This window comes from Acomys russatus, chromosome 5 (assembly GCF_903995435.1).
Source record: "Acomys russatus chromosome 5, mAcoRus1.1, whole genome shotgun sequence".
NCBI lineage: Eukaryota > Metazoa > Chordata > Mammalia > Rodentia > Muridae > Acomys > Acomys russatus.
Window position 1 is genome coordinate 7,745,040 of NC_067141.1, and position 19,726 is coordinate 7,764,765.

The 19,726-nt window shown below is 48.5% G+C and overlaps 1 protein-coding gene across 3 annotated transcripts; it reads right to left on the minus strand.

Moving 5' to 3' along the window:
• Positions 1 to 1,252: 1,252 nt before the first annotated feature.
• Spn (sialophorin) lies at positions 1,253 to 11,959 on the minus strand. Of its 3 annotated transcripts, none has more exons than XM_051146998.1 (2): positions 11,864 to 11,959; positions 1,253 to 2,582 (listed from the first exon to the last, which is right to left on the minus strand). In XM_051146998.1, exon 2 carries the CDS (start codon positions 2,551 to 2,553, stop codon positions 1,378 to 1,380), a length of 1,176 nt encoding a protein of 391 aa, XP_051002955.1. In that variant the 5' UTR covers positions 2,554 to 2,582; positions 11,864 to 11,959; the 3' UTR covers positions 1,253 to 1,377. The 3 variants fall into 3 exon arrangements, with proteins under 3 accessions (XP_051002955.1, XP_051002953.1, XP_051002954.1); XM_051146996.1 differs by lacking the exon at positions 11,864 to 11,959 and adding an exon at positions 11,348 to 11,471; XM_051146997.1 differs by lacking the exon at positions 11,864 to 11,959 and adding an exon at positions 2,957 to 3,072.
• Positions 11,960 to 19,726: the final 7,767 nt, after the last annotated feature.

Below are 19,726 nucleotides of genomic sequence, written 5' to 3' on the forward strand. Positions count from 1 at the left end.
CATGCCCCTCCCCCTCTCCCATGTGGGCCTGCATCTGCCTCCCACCGTCCCCTCTCCCATCTAGGCACACGCAAACACATACACACACACACATCCCTTTTTGTAGGTCAGTCTGTTCTCAAGGACCATGCCTCTGACTCAACAACTTCCTCTTGCAAATCTCCTCCAGAAACCACCGCTGGACCACATGCCCTGCCGGCTGGTATCAGAGGCTGGTGGGCCAGAAGCAGCAGGATGGTGACCTGTCCCTTCTCTCTACTTCAGAGCCTTGGGGAGTCCCTGGCACCCATGTTCCATCCCCAGGGCTCATCTTCTCACCTAATTCTCTCTTATTCCCTTTAGAAGACGGAAGGGCCTCAGCCTTGGAATCAAAGAAGAAACAGACGAACAGAGCCTCTGGGGGAAAGGCATCAGGACCAGTGGCTTTGGGCCACCCCAGGCCCTGCACTGGGCTGACTCTCCTCCTGCCCTGCTGCTGCGTGTGTGCATGCTGCGTGTGTGCATGCTGTGTGTGTGTGCATGGGGTGGGTGGGCGTTGGCTCCAGGAAGCCTTTGAGGACAGGATATGGCAACTTGGCTGAAGAACTCACATTTGATTGCATACTTAGTCCCCACCATGCCTGCATTCTTTTGGGGGGCTACCGACAGGCTTAGGTTTCCAGCTGTGTCTACCTTGTCTGAGCAAAATTCGAGTACTCGGCAGTCCCTGTGTCCCTCCAGTCCCTGCCTGCTCTCTCTCCCGCTGTCTGGACTCACCAGTACTGTTCACAACCATCACTTAAATTGTCATATCTTGCACACGAACCACGCCTCAGAGTAGACACGGCAGGTGCTGGGGCTATGTGGAGCTGGATCCTCTCACCTCTGCCCCAGAAGAAGTAAACAATCTCTGGCAGGCTCCCCCAGCAGCTACCAGCCAGCCCAAAGTCAGAGTGCTCCAGGGAAAGTCACAGGTCACACAGTTCACCCAAGAGCAAGCTGGAAGCAAATGGAGTTGAGAGGCAGTCCTAAAGGGCGCCCCCTACTGGGGGTGGGGTGCCATGTACTTCACAAAAAATTCATCCTAGGGAGTTTGCTGGTCTGTTGTCTCAGCATCCCAAGGGCGGGGCTGGGGGGGGCGAGCCTTGGAAAAATTATGGGTCAACTAAGATTATCCTCATGGAGATTCAGGAAGTGATTCCAAAGAGCAGGGAGGAAGAGGAAATGGGAGAGAATACGTATGGCAGGGAGAGAAAATGAATGGACGATGAATGAATCAATGAATGAATGAACGCATGCATGCATGCATTTTGTCCACAGCTATTCACAAACGCCAAGTGTGAGGATGCTGACAGCAGGATCCAGGGTTAAGGAGCAGGTTGGATGGAGACCCGTTGCTCATAAGCACTGAGGTGCAGCCCCATCTTTGGCCTGTAGGCCATCAGAAGTAGGGGTTTCCACGGCGTCATCCTCGCTGCCCACCAGAGGCTCTTCCTCTCCCTTCAGGTTGGGATCTGGGCTGGGCTTCAGCTCTTCCATTACTACAGAGCCCTGCCGAGACTTCCGTCTGCTGAAGAACGTGGTGAGTGTGGGCCGCTGCCCGGACCTCTCTGTCTCCACGGCCCCGGAGCCCTTACTGCCCCCTGGCCCTGATGCTGTTGCTGCTGTGGCCTCCTCATCAGAAACATGAGCCGGCCCAGCCCAGGCATCCACTACCCCGTTTCGCTTTCCACCTCTGCTCAGGATCAGGGCCCCGGTCCTCCGCTTCTGCCGCCGGCGCCACAGCAGCAATAGCGCCACAAGGGCCACAACCACCACCAAGGCGACAAGCATGGGCACCAGGAACATGCCACTCGATCCCTGCTGTGGTGTCCTGGTGGCTATGGGCTCTGGCTTTGAGCTAGGCGTCATGGATGTTTTTACGCCGGAGACCGGGGTGCCACCTGCCACACTGGAACTCTCCACAGATCTGGTTGTCATGGTGGCAGAGTTTCCATGAGTCTCATTGGAGGGCCACAGAGACCCTGTAGCCATGGTGACAGGGGGACCACTGGTCTTGGAGCTGACCGTTGTAGCCACAGAGGGTCCACCGGTCTCGGTAGAGCTTGTTGTCATGGTAACAGGGCGTGCACTGGTCCCCTTAACGGTTTCCAGAGAGGTCAATGTCACAGGATTGGCTGTGGTGATTGGAGGGTCACTGGATACATCTGATGGTTCTGGAAACAGCACTGATGTCTTGCTGGAAACTTCTTGGAAGGTTGTAGTCTCCCGTACAGGGGTGGTCACATTGTCACCAATGGGAATCCCAAAAGAAGAAAATTCGTTAGTTGCCAAGGAGGATGAGGAAGGTGGGGTTGGGGTCGGCCTCCAGATGCTGGTGGTCTCCTTAGGGCCCACTGTCACTGGCCCAGTAGATCCTGTTGAGTTGATAATCAAGGCCTCCGAAGTACTTGGGACCTTGGTATGCAGGGCAGATGTCAACGTCGCTGCCATTGTTGCATTCTGCAACTCTTGAGGGCTCACCACCTGGGCCCAGAAGCCCTCGAGGAGGAGGAGGAGGAGAAGCAGAGCCATCTTTGACAGGCGGGAGCAGGAGTTGGAACCTGAATGGAGGAAGTTGCAGAAGAACACACACACACACGGGTTAGGGAGGGAAACCTGGCCAGCCCCCTCCCTCTGCCCACTTCCCTGACAACTGCCAAGCCCAACTTGTGGTTTAACGGTTCTTTCCACTCTTGCCTTTACTATTATCAGAGGCAGCGAGGGAGCAGACGATGCCAGGGCCTCCCCCACCCTTGGCCTTGGCAGCTCGCACCCCAGCAGCAGCCATGCTCTACTGGCCTTCACTCACTCTGCGTCAGCCAGTGGCTCCTGACCCCTTTCTCCATCATCCTATTCCTGTTTTCAAAGCATACGCACATTCCTTCATCCTCTGAGCACGCCCATCCTCACACCCACCTCGATCACACGTTCTTACCAGTTTAAACGGGGTACACATGCGGGACAGGGCCAGGCTGAGCACCTCTAAGCTCTTCCTGGGGCTTGGTCAGGACTGGGGCAGAGTGAGCCCCAGGGGGAAAGGAAGTGGGTCTTGGCTCCACCCACCCCACCCTTGCATCCTGCCCCACCCATTCCTACTCCCCGAGCCGCCAGAGGGACCCAGCAGTTCAGTGGAGGCATGAAAGGGATGCTGGGGTCCGGGATGGGAAGTTTTAGGGTTTTCACTGGAGTGTAGAATGTCAGAGCTGGATGGTGAGGACTAGGAGACCGAGAGGGGGAGATATGGGGAGGAGAGTGACTGCCTTTCCAGCTGTTTGGCCAGGACCTGAGGTGGTGCACTTCCTATCAAAGAGCTCCCAGGAAATAACAACCCCCTCCCCATCCCCGACTGGGCTCGTGATCCTGAAAGGTTTTTCGGGTTGCTGAGTACTGCCGGAGCCACAGGGAGCTGAAGTCGCTCCAGTGGCCCTCAGTTTAAGCTAGTACTAACACCACACACGCTATGAGGAGGCGTGGGGAGAAGGCCGAGAGGAGACTGGGTTCATTTCCCGCCATGGTGGCTCACAACCACCCTTAACCCAAGGGATTGGATGCCCCGCCCCCTTCTGGCCTCTAACGGCACAGCACACAGGCACTCATATACATAGATGAAAATTAATTAAGATTTTCTTAACAGCCCGGCGTGGTGACCCAGGTCTTTAACCCCAGCATTTGGATGGCAGAGGCAGGCAGAACTTTGTGAGTTTGAGCCCAGCCTGATCTATAGAGTGAGTCCAGGACAGATAAACTCTGTCTCCAAAAACCAAAAACCAAAGAGAAAGAAAGAAAGAAGAAAAATTAATCAAAAGTCTTCAACTGAGTGAGAACAAGGGGCTTGGGATCATTTTTCGCAAAGGTACAGATTGATCGCAGGGGTTTGGTGCAGCAGGCCCCCACCCCCACCCCCTGCGCCCCACCTTGAATAAGGGCCTTGCTCTTTTCTTTCTTTGAATGATTTCTGTAACTTGACTTGAGTTAGGAAATGGATCATTTTGATACATGTTTGTTTGGGAGCCATTCCTTTTAAAACACAACTGACTTTTTATTTATTTATTTATTTTTGGTTTTTTGAGACAGGGTTTCTCTGTGTAGCCTTGGCTGTCCTAGACTCACTTTGTAGACCAGGCTGGCCTCAAACTCACAGCGATCCGCCTGCCTCTGCCTCCCAAGTGCTGAGACACAACTGATTTTTATATCATAAAAACAGGTCTGTGTGCAATTAAAAAAAAAAAAAGCTAAACTAGGCAACTCTCCTTTGAGGGGCCCACACCCACACTCTCAGGCATGTCTTTCTGAACATCTTTATTTCTCTTAACCCTAGTGCTTACAGATCTATATTTTAAAATCTCAAAAGCAGAAAAGAAATATCTATGTTTTAGAATCTCTTAATAAACCCAAATTCTATAATGACAACAGAAAGACTAAAATAGGTCACTAGCAGACTCTGGGCTTGCACAGTAGCTGCTCACTGATGACGTCATCGAACATGAGACTCCAGGTCAGAAGCAGGAGTGCATTGCTCACAGGACAGCAGGCAGTGTGAGCATTCCTTTGCATGGGCATTCTTTATTCAGGAGCATTGGGAGACACAATGTGGCCCAGATTTTTGTCCTGCACACAGTAGGTCCACTCTGGACCACCAGGCTTGTGGTGGGGTGCTTCATTTACAGCACAGGTAAGCAAGCGGCTCTGTGTCGCTTTAGGAAATTAGACTTGCTCAATGCAAAGCCACATGAGAAATGGCTTTAAGGGCAGAGATGGGGCCTTGAACCCTCAACACACCAAGCAAGCATGAGTTGCTTCTCCCAAGAGTCGCCAAAGGCTCAAATTAGAAGAAAGTTTACATCAATCTGGCATACTGGCACATGCTGTGATCTCAGTCCTACAGAGGCTGAGATTTTAAAAATAAAAGAGCCTGGCCAAGCAGCATGTACCTTTAATCACAGCCCTGGGGAGGCAGAGGCAGGTGGCTCTCTATGAGCGCAAAACCAGCCTGGTCTACAGAGTGAGCTCCAGGGCAGCCAGGGCTCCACAGAGAAACCCTGTCTGAATAAAACAACAGCAAACCTAGCCTCACATTCAGCAGCAGATGAAATTCCTGTCGGTGTGGCTGTGTGTGCAGGTGCTACAGCCCACTGCAGGCTCCTGGTGCTGAATGTCACTTCAGAGTGTACTTTCATCCCTCTGCAAAGCTATCTGATAGTCCACGGCATCTCTCTTGATGAACATTCACGTGGTTTATAGCATTCCCAAAGTTTCCTGATTAAAACAAAGCTCAGAAAATGGCCTTGTTTTTTTTTTCCCCCCTTTCCTTCGTATTTTTTCCTTGTATTTTGGGTCGTTTATTTGTTTAGATAAGGTTTGTGTATCCCATGCTCAAAATGTATCTGAGGATGGCCTGACTCTCTTGCCTTTGCCTCTGGCATTTGGGGAGGTGTGTTATTTACCCCAGGCTATGTGGTGCTGGGAACTGAACCTTGGGTTTCTTGCATGCTAGGTAAGACCTCGGCCAGGTCACTGTGTCCCCAGCCCAGTGTTATTTTCCTGTGATGAGTCTGTTCTATATTGTTTTGCTCTTTAAATGTGTGCAGGTGTCTTGCTGGCACGTCTGTCTGTACACTGTGTGCATGTGGTGCTCAAGGCAGCTAGAAGAGGGGCATCGGGTGCCAGCCAGAACTGTGTGTGATTAAACCGAGGTCCTCCAGAAGAACAGCCCCCAGCCCAGGAATGGTTGAGTGCCCCCAAAACCCTCCTACTTGGGAGGGACAGGCTAGAGAATCAAGGGCTCAGGTCACACTCTTGGCTGCACAGTAACCTCTAGGCCAGTCTGTGGTACATGAGACTGTCTCAAAAGAAGAGGGTGGTGGCAGTAGTGGGGGCGGGGCAGGGGCGGGGCAGGTAGAGTAAATAAGAAAGAGATGGAGAGACAGAGAGGAGGAAAGGAGGGAGAGAATGAAAGGAGTGAAGGAGGGGGTGAGGGAAGACAAGAGGGGAAAGCACCCCACTGGTGTGTGTGTGTGTGTGTGTGTGTGTGTGTGTGTGTGTGTGTGTGTGTGTTGCCACTGCAAACAAAAAAGCAATCAACTTCAGGCTTAGCATTTGTTAAACAGAGATGCAAAATGTACTAAGACTGTAGAATATAGGGCTTGAGATGGCTTAGAGAGTGAGAGCATTCACTGCTCTTTGACAGGCCTGGGTGTCAGTTGCCTACACTCACACAGCAGGTCACCTGCCCTTTTCTAACTTCTTCCAGCTGTGCACATACATACCCAGCAGTGCACGCTCAAGTGTATGCATGCACACACACGACAAATCTGTAGGCATGAGGTTACTGTGTAATTCAAGTGCTGATCCCAGTAACACACACACACACACACACACACACACACACCTAAATCTGGTTGAAATCCTTGCTCTGAGAATCTCCTGTCTCAATGTTGTGTAAACACTGTTCCCCAATTGTCCCCTGACATGCCAATAAAGCAGCTTATAGCGAATCACTGAGCAAGAGAGAGAATAGGGCTGAACTTCCTGCCATCCAGGGGAGGAGAAGTTAGAGGAGGAAGTAGGGGATTCAGCCACAGGCAGAGGTTCAGGAGAGATTAGGAGAGAAGAGCTGCATCAGGAAGGCATAAAGTGCAATTATTTCTGGAAGTTTCGCTAAAATAAAGCCAGGCTAGCTTAGAGGGTCAAGAATAGAGTAATAACTGCTCAGTTATTGTGCTGTGAAGCTTGTTAAAATAATATAATAGAATCTCAATTATTTTAATGCTAGCCAGAGTAAGAAAGAAACTGAGAAACAAACACAATTTTATAAAAGTAATTTTAACACAATTTTTTTTTTTTTAATTTTTGAATAAAGGTATGAGGGAGGTAGGAAGGAGGAGAGAGGGAGGCATGAGGGCAACAAGGTTAAGCTCTTTGACACTGAGAAAGCTTTACAAGCAACTGGCTCAAGAAAAAGTGGGGTTCAAAATTCTGGAGAGAGGCTGTGGTCAGTCCTGGAATCCCAGCACCTGGGAGGAGGAGGCAGGAGCATTAGGAGTGCACTGGGCAGCTTCACGTACAACTGTAAGGACTGTAGTCCTTTGGGTCTGACCTGATCATCAGCATTTGGGGACAGGAGCTGCCACCAGCCTGAAGCTGAGGCAAGAACATAAACTGTACATCAAATGGGGTGATGGACACTGACACCAGGAACATTCTAGGGGAATAGAATGCAGCACTATAAAGAGCTGCCCTCCTGGAAGGAGTGATGGCTATCACAGTCCCTGCTCGCTGCCTTGAGAGAAAAGAAAGGTGTAATTATGGGGGTCAGCAAATTAGTCATTGTCCAGTGTCACTTGCCACTATCTGTATAGAACTCTTTCATTCACTTAGCAAGCTGTATTTACATAAGTCACTCTTAGGGCTATCTATACTGTCCCAATTGGAAGAGGACACTACATGCTTCCGAAAAAAAAAATTTACATTCAAGGAGCAATGTCTTAAAGTATCTCCTCACAGATACATTTTATATTGTGTGTGAGCTGTTGACAATGGCCAGGCATGTCTTTATTTCTAGCTCTCCAGAAGTGTGCTAGAAGATCTCTGAGTTCAAGGCCAGCCTGATCTACAGAGTGAGTTCCAGAACAGCCAGGGCTACACAGAGGGACCCTGTCTCATAAAACAAAACAAACAAAATTAAGTTATAGGCAGTTGTGAGCTGACAGATCTGGGTGTTGGGAACTGAACAAGAGCCCTGTGTAAGAACAGCAGCTACTTTTAACCTGTAAGCCATCTCTCCAGCCCTTAAACAGACTGATTTAAAAGGGAAACTAGTAACTTCATGGTAGAAAAATCTAACAGATGTCATCTTAACCAAGTGGCCGAATTTAACAATAAGACAAACCTACACCAATAACCTCTGATAAAAATGCAATGAGGGCTGAGTGTGACGGCGCACGCCTTTAGTCCCAGCACTCGGGAGGCAGAGGCAGGCAGATCTTTGTGAGTTCGAGTCCAGCCTGGTCTACAAAGGGAGTCTGGGACAGCCAAGGCTACACAGAGAGACCCTGTCTTGAAAAACCAAAACCAAACAAACAAAAAAGAAAAAACAAAAAAATGCAATGAGGATGCAAAGATGCACCTTAGTTTATCCAATAAGAAATAGCAAGTGGGATTGGAAAGATACCTCCGCAGTTAGGATTCTGTGCTGGAGTTTGCTTCTCAGCACCCCTGTCAGGAGGCTCACAACTTAACTGCTGCCTGCAACCCCAGCTCCAGGAGGCCTGATGCCTCCATGGGCACCTGCACTCACATATACACAGACACATAATTCAGAATAAAGTGAGACCAGGCATGGTGGTGCATGCCTTTAATCCCAGTGCTTGGGATGCTGACTGGGACAGACAGATCTCTATGAGCTTAAGGCCAGCTTGGTCTACATAGTGAGCTTGATCCCCTGTCCAAAAAAAAAAAAAAAAAAGAAAGAAAGAAAGAAAGAAAGAAAGGAGAAAACTAATGAAATGCCATGTGTGGGTTCAGGGGACAACTCAGTTGTAAAGTGCTTGCCTTGGAAGCATCAAGACCTGAGCTCAAGCCAGGAATAGTGGCGCACGCCTTTAATGCCAGCACTTAGGAGGCAGAGGCAGGCGGATCGTTTTGAGTTCCAGGTCAGCCTGGTCTACAAAGTGAGTTCAGGACAGCCAAGGCTACACAGAGAAACCCTGTCTTAATCCCCCCATCCCCACCCCCAAAAAGACCTGAGCCCATCCTTAAGATCCATGCATAAAAACAAACCACAACACAGCCAAGCAAAGTGCGAGGGGTGTGCCTATAACCCCAGCACTGTGGGGGTCAAGACATTCAGATACCTGGGGCTTGACAGCCAACTCTCCAGGCCTGTGAGAGTCCCTATCTCAAACAAAAGGCGGAGGATACCTGATGAGTGACACCTGAGACTGTCCTCGGACCGCCACATACATGTGTGTCAGGCGCAGTGGCTCAGGCTGCTTAGGAGGCTGGGCAGCATGGTCACTTGAGCCCAGGAATGTCAGCCCCGCTTGGACAACACACTGAAAGCTCATCGCCTTCCTCCACCCGCCCCCACCTCTAGCCCCCCCACCCCACCCCCACTCCCACCTCAAGACTGAGTTTCTCTGTGTAGCTTTGACTGTCCTGGACTCGCTTTGTAGACCAGGCTGGCCTTGAACTCACAGAGATCCTCCTGCCTCTGCCTCCCAAGTACTGGGATTACAGGCGTGTACCACTCCCCCTCCCCCTCCCCCACTGAGAGCTCATCTCTTAAGAAAATGAGAGAGACAGAGACAGAGGGGACATTGGCAGAAGAAACTTGGGCTGAGTGAGTATTGAGTTAGCTTTCTTGTGAGAAAAGCGTCATGTTAAGAAAGGAAAGGCTATTCTCACAGCTGGACAGGGTCCACTATGGTGAGGATCTTCACGGCTGGAGCTGGAGGCCACTGCTTCCATAGGCAGGAAGCAGAGGGTCCTGCAGCTACTGTCCTTCCTCCTTTGATGAAGCCCAGTACCCAAGGCCACGGAACTGCTGAAGCCTGCTTCCAGGGTGGGTCTTTCCACCGCAGGGAAACCAGGATAAGCCTCACAGACGTGTCCTGGAGGCTGTTTTTTACGGCATTCTAGATCCTGTCAGGCTGATGACAACACTAACCATTACAGTAAGAGCCTTTGTCTGGAGGGGATAGGGCAGAGGGTGACAGAGCAGGATGTCTGATTCCTTCTAGCTGTGTGGAAATGAGGGCACAGGCACTATCCCACCCCACCCATCCCCACCCATCCCCACCCACCACACACACACACACACACATCCGCCACCCAACCCCATGCCCACCCACCATACATACACACAGACACACACAGGAAAAGAAAAAAAATATCAGATACACGACCCCAAGGACATTTCACAAAACAACCAGCCCATGCTCTTCAAGTCAGAAAGGATTTTTTTTGTTGTTTTGTTTTTCGAGACTCGCCCAGATCTTAACACAGAGATAACGAACTGTCATATAGAATCTTAGACGAAGTGAAAGTGTTATTGCGCATGCCCATAATCCCAGCACTTGGGGAGGCAGAGGCAAGGGGGTCTCTTGTGAGTTTGAGGCCAACCTGGCCTACAAAGTGAGTCCAGCCAGGGCTGTTACACAGAGAAACCCTGTCTTGAAAAAAAAACCCAAAAAACAAAACACCACCACCAACAACAAAACAAAAACAAAACAAAACAGTTAAAAATGTTGTCAAGAAGGGACAGCAACCCAGTTCAGGAGAATGCCTACCCTCAATCCCCATCGCCACTACATAATTAGACAAATAAGTAAGTTGTTGAGGACATCATCAGGATAATTAGCGATCATTTATTTATTTATTTATTTATTTATTTATTTATTTATTTTGAGACAGGGTCTCTCTGTGTAGCCTTAGCTGTCCTGGACTCGCTTTGTAAACCAGGCTGGCCTCGAATTCACAGAGATCCACCTGCCTCTGCCTCCCGAGTGCTGGAATTAAAGGTGTGCGCCACGATGCGTGGTGCAAAATTTTAATACAGATTAGAAAATAGAAAACAGGGCTGGAGAGATGCCTCAGCAGCTCCTCCAGAGGTCCTGAGTTCAATCCCCAGCAACCACATGGTGACTCACAACCATCTATAATGTGATCTGATGCCCTCTTCTGGCCCAAAGGTGTACATGCAGGCAGAGCGCTGTACACATAATAATAAATAATCTTACAAAAGAAACGAAAATAGAAACTAGTATTGAATTGGTATTAGCCTTCCTGATTTTGATCTGTACGTTAATGGGTTAAAAAGGGAATGTCTTTGTCCTGGGTATAAAGGAGTGAATGACCACAGTGCTGGAAAATTGTTGCAATAGATAGACAGATAGGTAGATAGATACATAGATAGATGAACTGGCTGCAGAAGATGCCGCAGTGTGCTTCCTCCGCAAGTGTGAAGACCCAAGCTCAGCTCCCCAGTACACACATAAAAGGACAGACATAACGGCACACGCCTACCCTCCCAGTGCTAGTGGTGGGGCAGAGACGGGAGGGTTGACGGGGTTTCCTGCCCAGTCAGCTTAGCCAAAAAACAGCAAAATATTCCGTGAGAGATCCTGTCTCAAGGAATAAGGGGGCAACAGATAGACAATGAAGCATCCTTTTCTACCCTGCACATACGTACAGCAGACACAGGCACACACACGTAGGTACACACACAACAGGCACACACAAAAAGTTCTTTAACTAAAAAAGTTAATACTGCTAAAAAACACTAATATGAGAGCTAAAAGTGAAGCCAATGGGGCAAAATACTTACCAGTAGGTGTTAGGTCCCAAAGAAACTCAGGACAAATGGCTGAGGTGCATATTAACATATCAAAGTGGCTTCTTCGGCATCACAGGGACCTGTAATGGCCCGGCTCCTCTCAGCACTTGTCACGCCAACCAGTTACCTAGCTAACATCTGCAGGCCCTGAGCTTCCATTCCTCCCCTCAGCTTTTTTCTCTCCTACGGAACTCAGCCATCTGACCACGTGCTCCCTTGGTTCTCGGCCGTCTCCTGGTTCCTTCTTCCTCTTCCTACTCTCTTCTCTTCCTCTCGGGCACCCCTGACTCTCCTCTTATGGCCCTGTTCAGAAAAGACCCTTCTAGAAGTCTCTGGCTGTTTTTTCCCCCTCCCCCATACCTCTTATTCATTCATTAGAGAAATGCATGAAGGGCCTCTGGTATCTGCTGTATTGTTCTTAAGACTTCTCTGTTCAGTCTGAGTTTTTGAAAAATAAAGTAACATGGTTTTCTTTTACGATGCAAAGATTAGAATCTGACCACTTACCTCCTTTCGGCTCTAGCCCAGGTTCAGTCTGTCATGTGGACCTGTACAGCTAGCTGCCTCTTTAATCTGCCCTTCCCTGTGTCTGACCTCATCTTCCCTCAAGCCTTTACTCACTTGCAGCCAGTCTCTCTCTAGGCCACGACATAGCTCCGCCCACCTGATGGGACCATCCTGGCCTCTCCTTCTGCCACCAGGGTCTCTCTGTGTAGCCCTGGCTGTCCTGGAAATCGCTCTATAAACCTGAGTGGCCTCGAAATCAGAGATCTACCTGCCTCTGCATCCCAAGCAGTGGGATTAAAGGTGTGCGTTACCATCCCCGGTTTTACTGTTATTGTTTAAAAAGAAAAAATGGTCTCATTAGCCGGCCATGGTGGCAAATGCCTTTAATCCTAGCACTTGGAAAGCAGAGGCAGGTGGATCACTGTGTTAAAAAAGCAACAACAACAACAACAAAAAGCCTGACAAAAGCAACTTGAGGAAGAAGGGGTTACTTTGGGTCAACATCTATGGTTGTGGCAGCAGGCCACCTTGTGCCAGCAGTGAGGACGCAGGGACGGATGACTTTGGGTGCTTAGCTCACCCAGGGAATGGTATACCCCTCCCTTAGTGTTCTGGTCTTCCAATCCCACTCACCCTAATTTAGGACAACCCACCAGGCAAGGCCAAAAGCCGGATAACTTAGCTATAACCTCCTGTGGGCCTGAGGCTTGTTTCTTAGACTCCAGGTCCCAGCAAGCAGATGAGGCCCATTCACTGCCCCAGAACTCCACCTTGTTCCCGGAGAACTGCCCCACCCTCAAGGCCTTTGCACTGCCTACTCGGCCTGCTCAAAAGGCCGTTCACTCAGATGTCTGGACGGCCCCCTTTCCCACTTATCTTCACTCGAATGTCACCCTCTCCAAGGTGGCCTTGCCCACGTACGCCTTCTAAAGGTGACTAGTGATTGAAGAAGACACGGAACATCAACACCAGATCTGCACATGAGCATGCATCCGTGTGCTCACGATGCAGGAGAAACTTGAAGTAATAAAATTATGCTATGGAGGTCTTACTAGTAAACTTGCTTAGGAAACATTCTTACACAAAGTAGGATTATGCCTCCACTATAAATGGCGATAAGCAGTACACTGACCAAGCTTGACAGAAACTGTAGGACTGAAAACTCAGTGCCATAGCTGAAGTTTAGGGTTGCTAAGAAAATCTGAGCTGGGGCTGGAGAGATGGCTCAGAGGTTAAAGGCAGGACCTCTGCTCTTCCAGAGGTCCTGAGTTCAATTCCCAGCAACCATATGGTGGCTCATAACAGTCTATAATGTGATCTGATGCCCTCTTCTGGCCTACAGGTGTACCTGCAGGCAGAGCACTATATACATAGTAATAAATAACTAAATATTAAAAAAAAAAAAAGAAGGAGAATTTGTGCTAAAGTTTTTTCACCAAGGTTTAACTCCAATTAGGCTCCATTCCCGTATTGAAAGGCGACAACCCTGACTTACAATCAGCCATTAGGCCCATCCCTGCATCAAGGGACAAGCCTCTAGGGGGGCAGCTCAAGGGAGGCAGCGCAGGGTCACAGCCACTGTTAAGTCCTGGTCTGTCATTAAGTCCCCTGGATCTTACCAGGAAAAGCATAGATCCTGCCAGGTGGGCAGGATGGCCATGGGTAACAACTACTCACACAGTTGTTCTTGAATAATCCTGGAGCCAGGCGTTGGTGGAGCACACCTTTGACCCCAGCACTTGGAAGCAGAGGCAGGTGGATGTGTGTTCAAAGCCAGCTTGGTCTACAAATTTAGTTCCAAGGCAGCCAGGACTACACAGTGAAACCCTGTCTTCAAAGTAAATTGGTTAAGTATATATAAATAAATAGTTCAAAGTATAACCTGAGAGACACTAAAGGATGACAGTGTGTGTGGAATGCAAAGCTTAAGGTACACATAGTTAGTGAGATTGTCCCTAAGTCCCGAGTTGGCCATTAGCCAGGGCTGGGCACGAACTAGAATTACAGCGGGTTTGTTTGTTTTCCCCTGAGTATGTTGAGTAGATTCTCACGGGCACAGCAGCATATTTCTGCATCACACACACGTTTGAAAAATGCAATAACACAAACACACGCTGTTATAGAATGGCGATGCCCTCCCTGTTGACAAAAGGGAGGGCCTTGAGGGGCCCCACATCCTTTGAGCAGCTCCTGGACCTGGAAAGCTCAGCTGGCCTCTAACAGGCCCTTTCTTCTCATTGTTCCAGGCCTATTAGTCAAAATGCACATTCTGAAATGTTTTGACTCTGTTCCTTACCTCTCAGATAGAGGCCGTTAAACTACAAGTGCTCTGACTTCAGAGGCAACTTAGTGAATTGTAAAATAAAAGCATCCTGAGTGTTCAGTTCCCTATGACACAGATTTTTTTTTCTTTTGGGTTATTTATTTACTTATTTGAGACAAGGTCTGCCTAGGTAGCCTTGGCTGTCCTGGAACTCACTATGTAGACCAGGCTGGCCTGGAACTCACAGAGACGCTCCTGTTTCTAACTGCTGAGTGCTGGGATTAAAGGCATGAGCCAGCATCCCTGGTTTTTGTTTTAACGGTCTCACTGTTATAATACCTGATAAATACCATGCTGCAGCGGATCTGCTATTAAAGAAGTTTATTTAAGGGGAAAGGGAAGGGGAGAGCAGTTAGGGCCTGAGTGAGTCACGAGGGCAGAGAGAGGGAGAGAGGGAAGGAGGGAGGGAGGGAGAGCCTAGGAGGGGAGAGAGAGAAGGAGGAGTAAGGGAGAAAAGGGCTGGCAGGTCCTTTTTATTTTATCAGCACACACCTGGAGCACACCTGGAGCACACCTGGAGGTGGCAAGGGATAACATTAGCAGTTGCCAGGCAACCTAGAATCAGGCTAGTAGGAATTCCTAACATTCCTCCCTTTTTTTGTTTAATTAAAAAAATGAGGAAAAGGGCAGGAGAGATGGCTCAGAGGTTAAAACACTGACTGCCCTTCCAGAGGTCCTGAGTTCAATTCCCAGCAACCACATGGTGGCTCACAACCATTTATAATGTGATCTGATGCCCTCTTCTGTACATGCAGGGAGAGCACTGTATACATAACAAACAAACAAACAAACAAATAAATAATTTTTTTAAATGAGAAAAAGCACTGGGCGCGGTGGCGCATGCCTGTATCCCTAGCACTTGGGAGGTGGAGGCAGGTGGATCTCTGTGAGTTCCAGGCCAGCCTGCTCTACAGAGAGAGTTCCAGGACAGCCAAGGCTACACAGAGAAATCCTGTCTTGAAGCCCCTCCCCCCCAAAAAAAAAATCAAGGAAAAGCACGGAGTGTGGTGGCGCACGCCTTTAATCCCAGCACTTGGGAGGCAGAGGCAGGCAGATCATTGTGAGTTTGAGGCCAGCCTGGTCTACAAAGTCAGGACAGCCAAGGCTACACAGAGAAACCCTGTCTTGAAAGACCAAATAAATAAATAAATATTTTAAAATGAGGAAAAGCCAGTCATGGTGGTGCATGCCTTTAATTCCAGCACATGGAAGGTAGAGACAGGCAAGTCGCTGTGAGTTCAAGGCCAGCCTGGTCTACAAAGTGAGTCCAGGACAACCAGGGTGACAGAGAAAAAAAAAAGCTTGTCTATAAAAACAAACAAAGAGGAACCAGGAACTAGGAAGGGCTTGTGAGGTGGGAATGAGGCTGTTGGACTGCTTCTTCTGCAGGACAAGTTAGTGTATAGAAACACAGGGTCACCGGAAGCGGATCTGGGCCACCATGCAAGGGGGTGGGGAGGATGAGGAAGGAAAAGCAAGGCCACTAAAATGTCTGGATTATATGGTGAAGCAGGAAGGGAAGGCCCTACCCTTATCCCACCACACCCTGTGCCCTGCGGCAGGTAAGACCAAGGTTCGGTTCTCTTCCTCCCTGAGGGGTGGGGAGTGGGTGGGGCTGATGGTCACCAGCCCACTGAGGCAGAGGAGAAGGGCCTGGAAGGCCATAAGCAGGACAGGCAAAGTTGAACTTTACTCAGGGAGAGCAAAGGCCGTACAAACCCCTGGGGAGTGGTTAGGGGGTTTCCAGGTCAGGCATTCATAATTCATTGAAACCAGGAAATTTTAGGATGCTTATTTTACATATGGCAGCACGCTCCAATCAAATGGGCAGGAACAAAAGTACCTAATTATCCTATAGGCGCAAGGGAGGGGAGAGCTAGCAGGGAGCTGTGTCAAAGGCCACATATCAAATGTGGTTAGGGACATCTATGTGTAAAGACTCTCTGGATGAAGTCAGGTAGAGAGCCAGGGCTGGGAAGACTGCAATCTCAAACAGCAGTGTTCTTCCAACACCAAGGGATGCTGGGAGAACCTGGAGCTGCTTGTCCCGGGTCTGTAGCATGACGCGCCAGCCTTCTGTTGATAAGGAATGAATTGGGACAGCGTATTTGTCTATGACTGAATCCTGCTGACATCAGGGCATTGATATCGGAGGGAAGGAAATGGATCAAAAAGCTGGAATGTTGGCCATGTCCTGGAAGAGCAGGCTGTCTTACTTGCTGTCCAGGATCTGAGAGCATCTGTGACAAAATGTAGGCCCAGCTGCAGTCTGCCAGCTTGCACTGGAGCACCTATGAGTAGCTGTTTTGGGACTGTCTTGGATGTAGGAAACACCTGGACTTGGCAGGCTATTGGAACATACATATTGGCAGATGACAGAGTTATGTAGGTTAAGGAGAAAACTCTGTGTGTGTGTGTGCGCGCGCGCGCATGTGCGCGCGCGCATTTGAAACTTTTGGACCCATGGTTTTGGAAGTTAGGGGACAGGAATCCCAAAACTAGGGAAAAGGAGGGTGAATGCCACCCTCTGAAATCGGCAACAGGTGGACACTTAAGCTGTACTTATTTGGAGGCCACTTGACTGGAGGGTGCATTTGGGTGGACTTCCTGTAGCTTCCAAGAATCCCTTTTAAGTTTATGAAGGAAATAAACTTTAGACATGTTAGCATCGCCATTGTTTGCAGTCTGCAGTGAAATACATATTGTAGAAAAAGGCAGTAGACACACATCTTTGTATCATAGTATAGCAGAGGGTTGGGAAATTGTTTGGGGCTAACAGCGTGAACACTTTTTGAGGTGACGTCAGGGAAGGCAAAAGTAGCCCTGGATGTCCCGGACTCCCTCTGTAGACCAGGCTGGCCTTGAACTCACAGAGATCCACCTGCCTCTGCCTCCCCAGTGCTGGGATTAAAGGCATGCACAACGGGGCTGGAGAGAGGGTTCAGAAGTTAAGAGCACTGCCTGTTCTCCTAAAGGTCTTGAGTTCAATTCCAAGCAACCGCATGGTGAACTCACAACCATCTATAATGTGATATGATGCCCTTGTCTGTCCTGCAGGTGCACATGCGGGCAGAACACTGTATACATAATAAATAAATAAATCTTTTTTTAAAAAAAGGCATGCACCACTCTGCCCGGCCAACTCACTTGATCTTGATTTTCGGTATGACTACACATCATGAAGGAGAGGCTTCTTCTGCCTGTCCAGAAGAGTGGGTGTACATGTCTGGCACAATGAGAAATATTTTAAGTATGTGTTTAAAATACAAAAAAAGGAAATTTAAAGTCTTGAGCTTGAAACTATAATAGTGGATCATATAATGGATTTTTTTTTTTTTTTTGAGACAGGGTTTCTCTGTGTAGCCTTGGCTGTCCTGGACTCACTTTGTAGACCAGGTTGGCCTCGAACTCACAGCAATCCGCCTCCCTCCACGCCCGGTGGAATTTTTTTATACCGAAGTTAGATGAATCAGGGCTCCAGTGATTAATGCTAAAGTCCTAAGCATTCTTAACACAGCAGTAAGTGCCATAGTAATAGGAAGAAATCTATAGCATTTTTTTTATACTTTGAATCACCTTATTATAACAATTTAGACTTTCTCGCTTTAATTTGTTTACCTTAAAACACCTTCTTAGAGCCTAAAATAGTTTCTTAGGTCCTCAACAACGTAAGCTTCTGTGTCCTTAGGCCTTATGTAAGCATTACATCTTTTTTCTATAATTATTTACCATAAGATCTGTGTACAAAGCCAGGCATGGTGGTGCACACTTTTAATCCCAGCACTCTGGAGGCAGAGGCAGGCAGATTGCTGAGTTTGAGGCCAGCCTGGTCTACAAAGTGAGTCCAGGACAGCCAGGGCTACACAGAGAAACCCTGTCTTGAAAAGCAAAAGCAAAACAAAACAAAAAACAACAAAAAAAGATCTGTGAGCACGGAAAACTTGTTTGCCATTTTGTTTTGTTTTGTTTTGTTTGTTTGTTTTTTTGAAACAAGTTTTCTTTGTGTAACAGCTCTGGCTGTCCTGGACTCCCTTTGTAGACCAGGCTGGCCCCAAACTCACACTGATCCACCTGCCTCTGCCTCCCAAGTGCTAGAATTAAAGGCGTGTACCACCATACCTGGCCTGATTGCCTTTTTATTTTTTATTTATTTATTTTTTTGTTTTGGTTTTCGAGACAGGGTCTCTCTGTGTAGCCTTGGCTGTCCTGAACTCAATTTGTAGACCAGGCTGGCCTTGAACTCAGAGAGATCCCCCTGCCTCCCGAGTGCTGGGATTAAAGGTGTGCACCACCATCACCCTGCCAAACCCATACCAATTTAAAACAAGACTTGTTGCTTTCTTAGTCTAAAAGGAGATAAAATATTAAACAGAGAGTTCATTAGGACGAAGAAGCTTTATAATTGTTGCTTTGCGCCACGTGGTCATCTTAAAATGGTGGAGTCATGTGGCAAGTTGTAAAGCCATGTGGTTGGTGCATGGGCACGCATACAAGAGTTGACCATACATTTTAAACACCATACCCAATGAATAAACACAATGAGCAAGTCATGCAAATCCTTAGATAAGGATTCACAGTATAATCATATATGTATATATGTGTGTGTGTGTGTGTGTGTGTGTGTGTGTGTATTGAAAGCAGAGTGTAGAGAAGCCAGAGATAAAAGATTTTTAAGAGTTGGGAAACAGTCCCCCAGAGATGAGAGACTTTGGGAGGAGTGTATGGCAGAGTTTACATTTCTGGGGATCATGTCTGTGGATGTGAGAATTTGGGGATTTGGTATGCTGGTTTTGGGGCTTTCAATTCGGCCAGGCTTTTGCAATACAGAGTCCGTTGAAGCGGGGAGGGGAAGAGTGAGCACCTTTGGAACTCCTGCAGGCTGGCTGGGGGAGGGGAGGGGCTGCAAGGGGTCCACGTGGAAATAGAGGCATGTCGGGGAACTGGACTCTAAGTAGAATTTAGAGTCAAATTCACAGACAAGTGGAACCAAATTCACAGAGGAGTGGTCCACACGTATCACAGGAGTGGTCTCAAGAGCAGCTGCTCATGACTGAGTAGCCGTTAGCATCTCTGACCTGCGGCATGCTTAAATACAGTGTGGGAGAGCAGCCAGGCGGTGTGAAACAGGGTTTGGGAAAAGAAATGAAGAGTTTTTCATAGTCCCTTAATAGCTTGGACAGTGTGATGAAGCAATTTAGAAGCTAGGTGTCTCAAAGACTTGGAGATCAGAATAGGGACACCTTCCCATGGGTGAAGAGCCACAGCCCTGAACATTGGGTGTCCCCAAGGGCACCAGAGAGCAAATCTGTTGCAAGCAGCGGGCATAGTCGGGGTCCCAGTGTGCCAGGACAACAGGATTTCCCAAAGTTTCACAGCACCAATGTTACAATATATGATAAATACCACACTACAACATATCTGCTATAAAGAAGTTTGTTTAGGGGGCTGGAGAGATGGCTCAGCGGTTAAGAACGCTGTTTGCTTTTCCAAAGGTCCTGAGTTCAATTCCCGGCAACCACATGATGGCTCACAACCATCTA